The 11,751-nt window shown below is 48.0% G+C and overlaps 1 protein-coding gene across 1 annotated transcript; it reads left to right on the forward strand.

Annotated features, from left to right (window-relative positions):
* The first annotated feature begins 190 nt into the window (after positions 1–190).
* Positions 191–11,010, forward strand: KCNJ2 (potassium inwardly rectifying channel subfamily J member 2). The gene is made up of 2 exons (XM_083805790.1): positions 191–449; positions 5,521–11,010. The coding sequence occupies exon 2, from the start codon at positions 5,737–5,739 to the stop codon at positions 7,018–7,020; it is 1,284 nt and encodes a 427-aa protein (XP_083661916.1). The 5' UTR covers positions 191–449; positions 5,521–5,736; the 3' UTR covers positions 7,021–11,010.
* Positions 11,011–11,751: the final 741 nt, after the last annotated feature.

Here is an 11,751-nt window from a genome sequence, read left to right on the forward strand (position 1 = left end):
GATGGGCGCCCCGGGGATGGGCGCTCCGGAGCTTTTGCTCTCCCACCTCCTCCTCCCCTCCGAGCCGCCCCCGCGCTCTCCGTGCCCCGCGGCGCCCCCCGGCGGGGCAGCCCCGCGCCCGGCCCCGCTCCCAGCCCCGCGGCTCCCCCCCGGCCGGGGCCGCTCCGCCGCTCTCCCCGCAGCCCCGCGCGGCTCGGCTCGGCTCGGCACGGCCCGGCCTCCCGCCTCCCATTGGTCCGGGATAGCGCCGAGGGCGGGGACGGCCGGGCCGCTATTAAACATCCCATGGCAGCCCGCAAAAAGGGGCAGCGGCTCATTGAGTGGCTCAGTTGCAAAGCGGTGCGGCGGCGGCCGGCGGGCACCTTGGGATTGGCTTGCTGCGTCCCCCCCAGCTGCTGGATCTTACGCCCTTTTAACTCTCTAAGCACCTCCGTTAAGGCCACCGGCAGGTAAGGAGAGCCTTCTTATTGCATCTCTTGCAAACGGGTCCCCAACCCCGAGGTGCCAGCCTGCTTTCCGGGAGCAGGGGCGAGGCGCCGGGAGCTGGCCCGGGGCATGCAGGGTGCCCCGAAATTCCCGAGCCGAAGCTTTCCTTGCTGGGGAGTTTGTTGCACGGATCGGCATAACCCCTTGGAGGGGGAACTCCTGCGTTTGTCATGTACCAGACCCGAGCTATTCTCAGTGCCTAAAATAATTAGATAGGTATGCTGGGAACACTCGAGCATCTGCTTGCAGCATCTGTTTATGTTCATAACTTTCCATGCACCAGCTGCTCCCCCCGAGATATTTTATTCGGGGGAAGGGCTGGAAGTTTGCATGACAACTCCGTCTTGAAGGAGCACCACCGCTCCATCCCTTCCCATTCTTCTCGCCTGTTGTTTCCTGTACGAGAGAAAGGTCAAAAGTATCAAGCCTTAGCGATCAGATGCGTGGTTTTGAAAGGAGTGTCCGAAATGTTTCAGAGGGGTGTGAAACCGACCCATAACTTCATTCATTGCCCGTATGGAAACGGGGGATTTTCTGTATTTTCAATCATCCTGCCAGAAATAGGAAGAAAGGAAAAAAAAAAAAAAAAAGCATTGCAGCTGGGGAGCCAGTGAAGAGGCTGCATTGTTTCAACATAGTTCATGACAGCTAGAGGAAAAAATACTGATAAGAAATGGCAGATTTATTTACGGGCTTGAGCGACTGCTTTGTCATCTTCCCGGGCTGGGGCTGCCGCAGGTGCTCGCTGGCTCCGGTGTCCGGTGCTGGGGCCACGCAGCCCCGTCCGGCCCGCAGGCAGTGGCACTTGTTCGGTGCTTCAGCCTTACCTTTACACTTGTTTGCTTTTCCATCCTCACAGCCGGTGCATCAAGTACACCCCCTGGTGATGACTATTTCACTTGTAGCTATTTTGTCATCAGCTAGAAATATCCTGAACCCGGCTCCTTTGCGGGATAGCAGATGCAAACGCCACTTGTGCTTTCCTTTCTCCTGTTTCTTCATACCCGTTTCCTTGCATCATCTGTTCATTTTATTTTATTTTATTTTTTTCCCCCGCTGCCTGATGGCTAAGGACAGATCCTCCTTCTGAAGGCACCTCACTGCTTCAAACCCCGTGTAACGTGAGCCCTGCCAAGCGGCGTGGTGCTGGGCAGCGATGTCCAAGTGCCACAGGGCTCTGGGGGGAAGGTGCTCGGGGTGGCTGCGCACAGAAGCGAGCGAGCAGGGACTGTGGGAACGGGCTTCGCTCATGCGAGCAGCTCCTTTGTTCTGTTTACTGAGGACAGCAGGGGAAGGCGCTTCGCTAAGGTAGCGCCGGTGCTCTCTTAGCAACATGTGCCCGGCTCACACTGCGGGGCTGCGTGGCGTCAGCCTGGGAATAACTGCTCCGAGCGCTCATTAGTGCTCCTCTCTCTCCCCCGCTCTTTTTGCACTTCACAGTTTTTGCTGGGTATTAAGCCTTCTGCACAAATTCCCTTTGACGTGTTGGTCGTGGTGCTTAGACATTTGATGTAAATGTCTCTCCTCTGGGGAAATCTTGAGGGGGATGCTTGCTAAGGGGAAAGTGGGGGTTTGGGTTTCTGGCTGTGGGATTCGCACCGATGTTGGCTCAGAAATGCTGCAGAAGCAACGCAGCCCTGCTTCCCTCTGCTCTTCCAAGCATCCCCTTGAAGCAGAGCAAGTCTGTGGCTCTCCCATCCCATCCCATCCCATCCCATCCTGGTAACGCTGCGTCGGTGCCAGTGCTGGTAATTACAAGCTGCGTCGCTCTGGTCTCCTGTTCTCTTCCAGCAGGAGTGGTAGCGTCAATTAATAATAATAATAACACACCTAGCGATGATTGACTTTACAGCTCCGTGTGTGTGAGCCTGGTTGCAGTGTGTTGAGCCCAGTTACGCACAGGGTTGGGTTGGTTTGCGGGTTCTGGGTTGGCTTCTTTTGTCTGGTGAGGTTTGTGGGGCTGGTCCCGTGCTAGCTGAGCACCTCCAGCCTCCAACGCATCGCCGCTGGGGTGTGTGGGGGGAGCAGGCTCGTTTTGCCTTTCAGCAGCAGGTGGATTAGCAAAATAAGAAGTACCATTAAATTTTCATGCTCGCTTGATGGTTTGTGGGATTTCTTTTGGGTGAAACTCGCTGTGCAGGTCAGGGTGAACACGGACCTGGTGGGGCCCGAGCATGGTGCTGGCCGCGTTCCCTTCCCCGTATCCTCCCCACGCCGAGCACTCACGAGGAAGAGAGGCAATTTGCGTAGGAGAAAGAAGACAGCCACCCCGCAAGCAGCGGCAGAGCATGCCAGAGCTTTGTTGTATAAACTTCAAGGAGCAGCCTGTAAACTTAGCAAAGCGTGCCCCCGGGCGCACCTCGGAGTTTTAGGATCCTCGGAGCCCAGGAGGTGCAGGTTTGCTCCCTGGGGCAGAGCACCGACAGCATACAGCCATAAAGCTACGGCTTTTCTGATGGACGCAGAAATGCTGTGCAGATGTACAGGAGGTAGAACGTGCTCAGCCGGTCCGAGCGGGGATATGGCGGTGTGCGATACCTCATTCGGGTCCCAAACTTCTAAATTCAGTCAGCTCACCGCAGGAAGTTGCCGTTAGGATTTCAGTGATTTGTGGAATTCAAACAAATGTCCTGGGGTCAAGCCTTCTGTGGGGGGAGCTGCATATTCTGGCACTTGAGACTTTGCAGCTTATCTTTCCCTCCACCGCAAGTTTTCCTCTAAAATCCAAGAGATTATACAGAGATGGGGGGAAAAAAATAAGACTTCAAAATAATCTGTTCCCTAGGTTGTGTATTTCCATCAGCTTGCAACAAAGCAGACTCTGAGTGTGGAAGTTGAACACAACTATGATTATAGGATGTGGTTTAGAAAAGTGATCAATCTGTGAACCAATGCAATGCTTTTTCAGGGAGTTTTGTGTGTGGAATGCATAAACAATTTCACTTTCCCCCCCTACTCAGGTTTCTAAAAGTATTTTTAAGCTTTTACTTATTTTTTTTTTAAGTGAACATTTAAAGAATTCCTTTGTGGTTTTTGAGAAACCCCATGATTAAAAAGGTGCAAGGGAAAAAGTGACTCCCAACATAGTATAGGCCAGATAGTCAGATAAGTATAAGGGCAGTTAAACCATCCCATAAATCTACATTTCGCTCAAACGGGACAATAATGAACCCATCAAAAGTTGCCAAAATGTCTTGTTCGCTGCTGAAGTCACAGATGACTAATGTCGGCAAGTAGGCGGTAGGACCCATTCTTGCACAACAAACAGAAGTGAGAAAAAAGAGAAGGTAAAAGAAAACCCTGAAGACGTCCTCCAGGGAAAAACATCCTGCACGCAACTGCAAGCGTGCTGTTGTTCTCTGTTTGTCACCTGCTCCTTTTTCCCAACAAGTGTTTGCTGACCTAAAGCCCTCGTGATGTAGTGGAAGGATGTGGGAGGGCCCAGAAACTGTTTGAAATCCCTCAAGTTGTTGGAACACCTCGGCCGGGCTTTGGGCGCTGCTGTTGGGAAAGGAGGTAGACCCTTGTGGAGAGTATCGTGATTTAATCCCCCACTAACATAAACAGTACTTAAGTCTCCTCTCCCATGACAATGGATAGCAGACGCTCCTCGTCGCTTGGTTTTGGTTTTATTTCCTCCGTGGGGTGCATGCATGGATGGAGCAGTTGCAATAATGCATCTCTTCTCCTCTGCAGCATTTCAATTACATTTCCTGATGTACAGTACATGACTTAATGGATGACGCACTTGTTAAAAGCTAAGCCTGGGTCTAAGCCAGACCTCCCTGAAACAAGTCTGGTAGCTTCTACCCTCCGGAAGAAGGTTTTGTAGCCTCTCTGCTGAGTCTTAATTGCTGGCATCTAAGACCCAGAGGACACTCAGAACCGCTACCCTTTGGAGCTGGAAGTGGTTGCCTCCTGCTCTCGAGGGGAAGGTGCTGGTACTTGTCACCAAAGGTGTTACGAAGGCTCTCGGCCAGCCCTACTCCACCGTAGCCTTCTGCTGGTTGCATTCACAGGGGCAGATGTTGGCTGTTACCAGGTTTAGTTTGCTTCGTATGGCTTAAGCCTAATATAAATGTAAAAGCCATCCAGAACCCAACGAGTTGATGGCGTTACAGGTACTAATGCAGCCTTTATTTCTCCCATTTGCAGAGAGCTCGCAATGCCTTTTTATTAAGTGGGAGTTAAAAAAAGAAAACCCCGTAAGTTCTATGCAATGTAACTTCAACGCATAAAGGGGGCTTATAAGAAAGAGAGGGTCTGTAGTGGCAGGACAAGGGGCAATAGTTTTAAACTACAAGAGTGTAGATTTAGACTGGATATAGGGAAGTTGTTTTTCCCACTGAGGGTGGTGAGGCCCAGGCCCAGGCAGAAGCTGTGGGTGCCCCATCCCTGGAGGTGCCCAGGGCCAGGCTGGAGGGGGCTTTGGGCAGCCTGGGCTGGTGGGGGGGTCCCTGCCCATGGCAGGGGGTGGCACTGGATGAGCTTTAATGGTCCCTTCCACAAACCGTTCCATGCTAATTTAATGGAAATCACCGATACTTCTGCTTGCCTTTTCCAACTCTATTATTTTCTCAGCACATGTTGTCCTCCCTTTAGCACACTCCCTTGTTTGCCATAGGTAAAACAGTCCAGGAGACAGACCTTGTACATCGTTAAAAGCTGCTTCAGTATTTTTATTTGAACAGATGGAGGCTAAAGCTAAGTCTTTGTTTCAAATAAACAGAAAGCACGGTTGTAAGCAGCAGATAGATTCTTTGCATGCCCGACTTTAAAGTGAATATTGCTTAGAGACTTGTGCGACATGATCACAGGGTTTTCGCTGAGAAGAGCGGTGGCTTCTCTGTAGTAACGATGTCATCTGTCAATATATAACTGCACTCGGAGAACCGTGCATTCCAGAAAATGCTGTCGTTAAGAATAAGGAAACTTCCTGCAGATCCAGAGGAGTCGTTTTACTTGATTCTTGCAGGCTTGATTCGTTGTCCTTTTCCTCCAAGATCTAATACGACATTTCTCTTTCTCTTGCAGACCATGCCCTCTCTATGACGGTTACTTGTTAAGCTAACCCTGCATGCCAGAAGACTGTCCTTGGTTGATCCAAGGGCTTTTGGGGACTCCGGCCTCTCCCCAGTTTTTCTGTGTGTGTGTGTTCCTCTAGAACTTTCAAAACTGTTTCTCCAAAGGGTTTTGCAGAAACTTAGACTGTTTTCTAAAGCGGAAGCACCTCAGTCCACAGCAGTAGTGATGGGCAGCGTGCGAACCAACCGCTACAGCATCGTGTCTTCGGAGGAGGACGGCATGAAGCTGGCAACCATGGCCGTTGCCAACGGCTTTGGGAATGGAAAAAGTAAGGTACACACCAGACAGCAATGCAGGAGCCGCTTTGTCAAAAAAGACGGCCACTGCAACGTCCAGTTTATTAACGTGGGCGAGAAGGGACAGCGATACCTGGCAGACATCTTCACCACCTGCGTGGACATCCGCTGGAGGTGGATGCTAGTTATCTTCTGCCTGACTTTCATCCTCTCCTGGCTTTTTTTTGGCTGTGTGTTTTGGTTGATCGCGCTGTTGCATGGGGATCTGGAGAATCAAGAAAATAACAAACCTTGTGTCTCTCAAGTGAGCAGCTTCACTGCAGCCTTTCTGTTTTCCATTGAGACCCAGACCACGATCGGCTATGGCTTCAGGTGCGTCACAGATGAGTGCCCCATTGCAGTTTTCATGGTGGTTTTCCAGTCTATAGTAGGCTGCATCATTGACGCCTTCATCATTGGTGCTGTCATGGCAAAGATGGCTAAGCCAAAAAAGAGAAACGAAACTCTAGTCTTCAGCCACAATGCCGTGGTGGCCATGAGAGACGGGAAACTGTGCCTGATGTGGCGCGTCGGGAACCTGAGGAAAAGCCACTTGGTGGAGGCACATGTGAGAGCGCAGCTCCTCAAATCCAGGATCACGTCGGAAGGGGAGTACATCCCTTTGGATCAAATAGACATCAACGTAGGGTTTGACAGTGGGATAGACCGCATATTCCTGGTCTCCCCAATTACAATAGTACACGAAATAGATGAAGACAGTCCTTTGTATGACTTGAGCAAACAAGACATGGACAATGCTGACTTTGAAATTGTAGTAATTTTAGAGGGCATGGTGGAAGCTACTGCCATGACGACCCAGTGCCGTAGCTCATATCTGGCAAACGAAATCCTCTGGGGCCACCGCTATGAGCCCGTACTCTTTGAAGAGAAAAACTACTACAAAGTGGATTACTCAAGGTTCCACAAAACATACGAAGTGCCCAACACACCCATCTGCAGTGCCAGAGACTTAGCAGAAAAGAAATACATTCTCTCGAACGCAAACTCCTTTTGCTACGAGAACGAAGTGGCCCTCACCAGCAAAGAGGAGGAGGAGATTGACACTGGGGTGCCTGAGAGCATGAGCACAGACACCCACCCCGACATGGACCACCACAACCAAGCAGGGGTGCCTCTAGAGCCACGGCCGCTACGGCGGGAGTCGGAAATATGACTGACAAACTCTTCCTCTCTCTTTTGGTTGAAAGGAAAAATAAAAAAAATCTATCGGTCAAAGGCACGTTGACCTGAGAAGTTGGCCCAGAACAGTCTTCAGACAACGGTACTGTTGAAGAGTGGTGTGAAGGCAAGCAGACCTGAGAAACCCCGGCTGGTTTTAGGGCTGTCCTCGTAGGAGGGACAACAGAAAATGAACTCTAAACACAAAGCACTAAACATGTCTAAGTATGAACAGAAGGCACATATGTTGTAGAATAAATTATGTATATATTTTTTTACAAAACTTGAACTTGCAGGCAAGCTTTGGTTGGGTTATTATTATTTTTTTTCAACTTTTTCCAGAATGCTTCTCTCTAGGGAACAAGAATGTTTTTAATGGCATAACAAAGGCAAGAATCTGCCTTATTATTATTATTATAATTATTTTTTAAAAAAGCTGCTGCTAACTACATGAACACAAATGGTTATTTTTGTTGCAGTGTAGTTTTTATTTTCTCTTGTGTAATTTAAAAAAAAAAAAGTCAGTGTTGAACTTTTGGGGTTGAAAAGCTTGTGATCACTACAGAGAGGCCAACGTTGCCAGAAAGTCTAAACTCCTTTTGAGGCCAGTAGTTTGATAGCTAGAATCAATTTCTCTCTTTCCAATTACATAAGGGGCATTATGTAATATCAGGCCAATCAGTAGCCTCCAGCAAAATTAAGATTTTTGGGGGGAGAATTTAATTCTCTGTCTAAAGGAAAAATGAAATATATATATACATAGAAAAAGTACTAAGTTAAAACTACCTAAGTGGATACCAAAGAAAATGCACAGTTTTGCACAGTGGAGTTTATTTAAGAAAAAAAAAAAAAGGAAAAAAAAAAAGAAACAGGCTGCTTTAAACAAACAAAAAATTCAAACCTCAGACACTTTTTTTTTTCTTTTGATTTTTGTTTTTCTTTTTTTTTGCACCTTATTCTAAAAGCTTAAGACTCGGATCTAAAGTGAGGTAGGGATCTTCCCTGCCCCCCCTCTTCCCTTCTATGGGGAAATAAATTCCCTTCCTTGCTGGTAAGGAGAAGCACAGCTGGGGGAAGGCAAACGAGCAAACATCTGTCCTTCCAGGTCGCTCGCCGAGCCGGGCTGCAGCAGAAGGTCGAGTGTTAGTGCACACATTCCCAAACCGGCGCTAGACCTCAGCGCCCTGAAAACTGAGCCATCCGCCGTGCTGCAGGCGTGGGACCCCCCAAGTTACCAGGCAGGCTCTGCCAGGGACAGGGAAGCTGCTGAGCTGTGCCAGGGCAAAGCGCTGCTGGCGCGGGCGTTTGGGCACAGATGAGCTGAGCCATGTATAAATCCCCAGGAAGAGGTTTGGGAGAGGGTAACGGAGAGGAAAAAAGGCTTTTGTAACACAGCTCTTGGGAAGGGCACAGGGATGGTAGCGTTTTTGCAAAAATGCTGCTCTTCAGCAGGGCAAGGGTGTCAGAAAAAGTGTATTTTCCAGCTCATTTGGAGAGGGTTTATTTGGGAGGATGAGGCTGTAAGGCAAGCTCCATCTCCTGCCTCCTTGTCCCCGCAAACATCAACATCAGCGATCGGTGGATGAGAGACGTGGCCGAGCTCTGAGCAGGTTTTGTGACCTCCTGCGATGCTCTGGCCCTGGCTCCTTCGCCCAGAAGGCTTTAAATTCTCTGTGCCTCTAAGATCAAGGATGCAACCAAACTGCACGTCATGCCTGCTCGCTGGTGGCTCCCCCGCGGAGCAGGTGGAGAGGGGAGGCGGTGGGGACAGCAACCCTAGTCCACTCTTACAGTATTGGATCACTGTATGCCATTAAAAAACAGCTTGTTCTAGGTCTAACGTCTTCTGCAAACAGATATCTGTGAAGGCCGCTGGCCCCTTCCAGCCCTGCCTGAAAGAAATGCCTGCAATGAAATGGTGTCTGATAAGATGGTATCTGCAGTGGGTGGGTTCGAAACTGTGGAAATTTGACATTGTAAATGTAGATTTGGCTACTAGAGAGGGCAGATGATTAAGTGCAAGTACAAGGCTATTACTGGGGTGGGGGGAAGTAAATGAGAGGAAAGCTGAACGCGCAAAGCAACTCGATTGCAGTTTCTGGGTCAACAGTAGTGAAGACAACTGAGTGCTGCTAGTGCTGCTATTGTGATATACTTGTACAAGGAAAATACCTAAACCAAAGAGTATTCAGTGAAACAGAGAGCGCATGAAAATGCAAAGAGGAAGGGAAATGGGATGCCGGCTGGGAGAAAGGGGACCCCTTCTCCGGGTCGGTGTGCCCCAGGTGCACAGAGCTCCCACTAGGTGATGATACTTGAGATGTTCGAGGGAGGGATAAGAGATGGGGGGAAAGGGGAATGCAGGACTTCAGCTTGTTTCTTTAAAGTAAAAGGAATTCAGAGAAAATTAAAAAAAAAAAAAAAAAGAAAGAAAGATCCCCTTCCCTTAATGTTTCTGGTGCAGAGGTTTGGGGTTTTGTTTTTTTTTGCTGTTGTTTTTGTTTTGTTTTGTTTTTCAAGTCAGTTTTTCAGAAATATTTTTAAAATGTACATTTTATAAAGTTTATCAAGTATTTTCATATTTAAAGCCAAATGTAAATAGAAGTCTGTAAAGGAGGACAAGGAGAAGAAAAACAGAAAAGGCCACAAAAAGTATAAAATCTGCTCAGCAGTCTCGGCTAGCTAGTACCTAGATGCTACCGGTTAGCATGATTTTTAGCAAATACTTGCAAGCCTTATAGGATTCCTAATGCTATGAACTTCTCTTTATTTATTTTTACGCATGGACTTTTAATTTGAAAACATGTTCTAGTTACTAGCATTTTCAAAACTTACCAGCTTTCCGAGTGCTAGTCTTGTCGAGGGTGCGCATCAAGGTAATCCATTACACTCTCTGCCGCATTCTTTTCTTTTCTTTTTTTTTTTTTTTAAATAACCCTTTGTCTTTGCCGATGGACTCTGACATTGCAGAATTGCACTCAGCCTCTGGCTCTGGGAAGCTGCTAGAAAGAGACCTGCAATGTGCACGCCATGGTACCCTTCCCCTCATCCATCATTTCTGTATTTCCAAACATGCCTTGGTAAGCCCAGTATAGGACAGGCAGTTTAGCACACTTGTCCAGCAGCAAATTGAGTTGGTCATTTTTCAAATGTTATTTTTAAGGAGTACAGAGTGACTGACAGCGTTTGGTCTGTTCTTGATGATCCTGGGCCACACTGATGTTTAATTAGGAGCCCTTTAAACTGACTGAGCTCTACCCACAGGCTCCTGCAGGCTTTGGGTTGGCCTCTTTATCAAGGATAAAGTCGGCTCACCTGGCTCACACAGAACGTTTATACTGTATTTTGCCTAGGGTCTGGGGGGAATATGTTATTTCTGCCCTTCCCTGAAAATACTTGAATGAGACACTTGTTGTCTGAAACATACTGCGTACAGTGACGAAGAACATTTCCGAGGCAGGTTGGGATCTCTTCTTTCCTCTGTCTCTTCTGTGCGAGCTGTCTGTTCTTAGGTAGCAAGGGTAGAACTCCTTAATTATTGGCTGTGTTTAACGATACCCTCTCCCAGACACGACAAACTTCTGTGTTGTTAGTTTAGCACTCGCTCTTCTTGGGAAAGACAAAGGGTCCAGATGTTTGATTTGTTCTCCTTAGGTCTTCTTTTTTCATAATGGATTACAAGGTAAAACTGAGAAGTACTGTAATGTCTTTAAATTATGGCTGCTCACGACCATTGTAAAGTAGAAGGGTGCTGCGTAGTTGCCATCCCACAGCCAACGAGAAACTGATTTTGTAATGACTTTTGGCCTGCAGCTATTGTAAGGTGAACAATCTAGGCATCTGACAGTTGTCCATTACTATTTTCCTGTTTGCAGCCTTTTTGTATCAAAGTCTTCCTAATGTACTGCACAAATTGTGGATTGTACAGATTTTTATATATTATGTCTTATTTTATTATTTCTAAATAAATAAAAAAAATTGAGAATGAACTGGCGTATGCAGCATGTATGTGAAAGAAGTGGGGAGAGGGGTCAGGGCGTTATTACAGAGCTGTGTTTATGCCTGTCTCTGAGCACAGCCATTGTCTGAAGCACTTTAGGAAGAGACAGATCGTTCCCTCCCTCGACAAAAGGCAGGAGGAAAGGTGATACTATCATTATTTGCCAGATGGGAACACAAACATGATTCTCATCGGAGTCTGCGGTGTAAGGCAACTTGCACCAAAGGAAAATCTATCCCAGAGAGACCGATTGACTTTCTTAAGGTCATACCTGAAGCTGCAGAGCTCCAGATCATTAGCTACAAGTTGTCTGAAATAAATAGAAAGCAAGCTCAAAGTCTATGTAAACCACAAGGCAGGGAGTGAGGGGAAATGAAAATGCAGAGCATAAGCAAGCACACTGAAAGATTTGGGAAGGGATTAAAAAATCAGGCAGGAAACATCCTCAAATCCCCATGAATCCCCATGTTTCATATCTCCCTGGATCATCCCCATTTGGAAACGATGCTCTTCATCTGACCTGAAGTCCAAACACATTTGCTGTAATCTTAACACATGCCTCCTTTATCTGGAGCCCTAAGCCTTTGGGGCTGGATTCTTGTGTAATTTGATGGGGAAATGTAGCTGGAAAGGGGCCGGGAGTATCCGAACGGGGACTCGGTGCCCATATTTGTCAGGCTGGGCAGCTCCTTTCCCGCTGCTGTGTGTGGCCTCCGGGGCAGACAT

Source organism: Anser anser (assembly GCF_964211835.1).
Source record: "Anser anser genome assembly, chromosome: 19".
Taxonomy (NCBI): Eukaryota; Metazoa; Chordata; class Aves; order Anseriformes; family Anatidae; genus Anser; species Anser anser.

Excerpts from the sequence above, each read along its gene's own strand:
- KCNJ2 (XM_083805790.1), top strand. The coding sequence starts at position 5,737 with ATGGGCAGCGTGCGAACCAACCGCTACAGCATCGTGTCTTCGGAGGAG.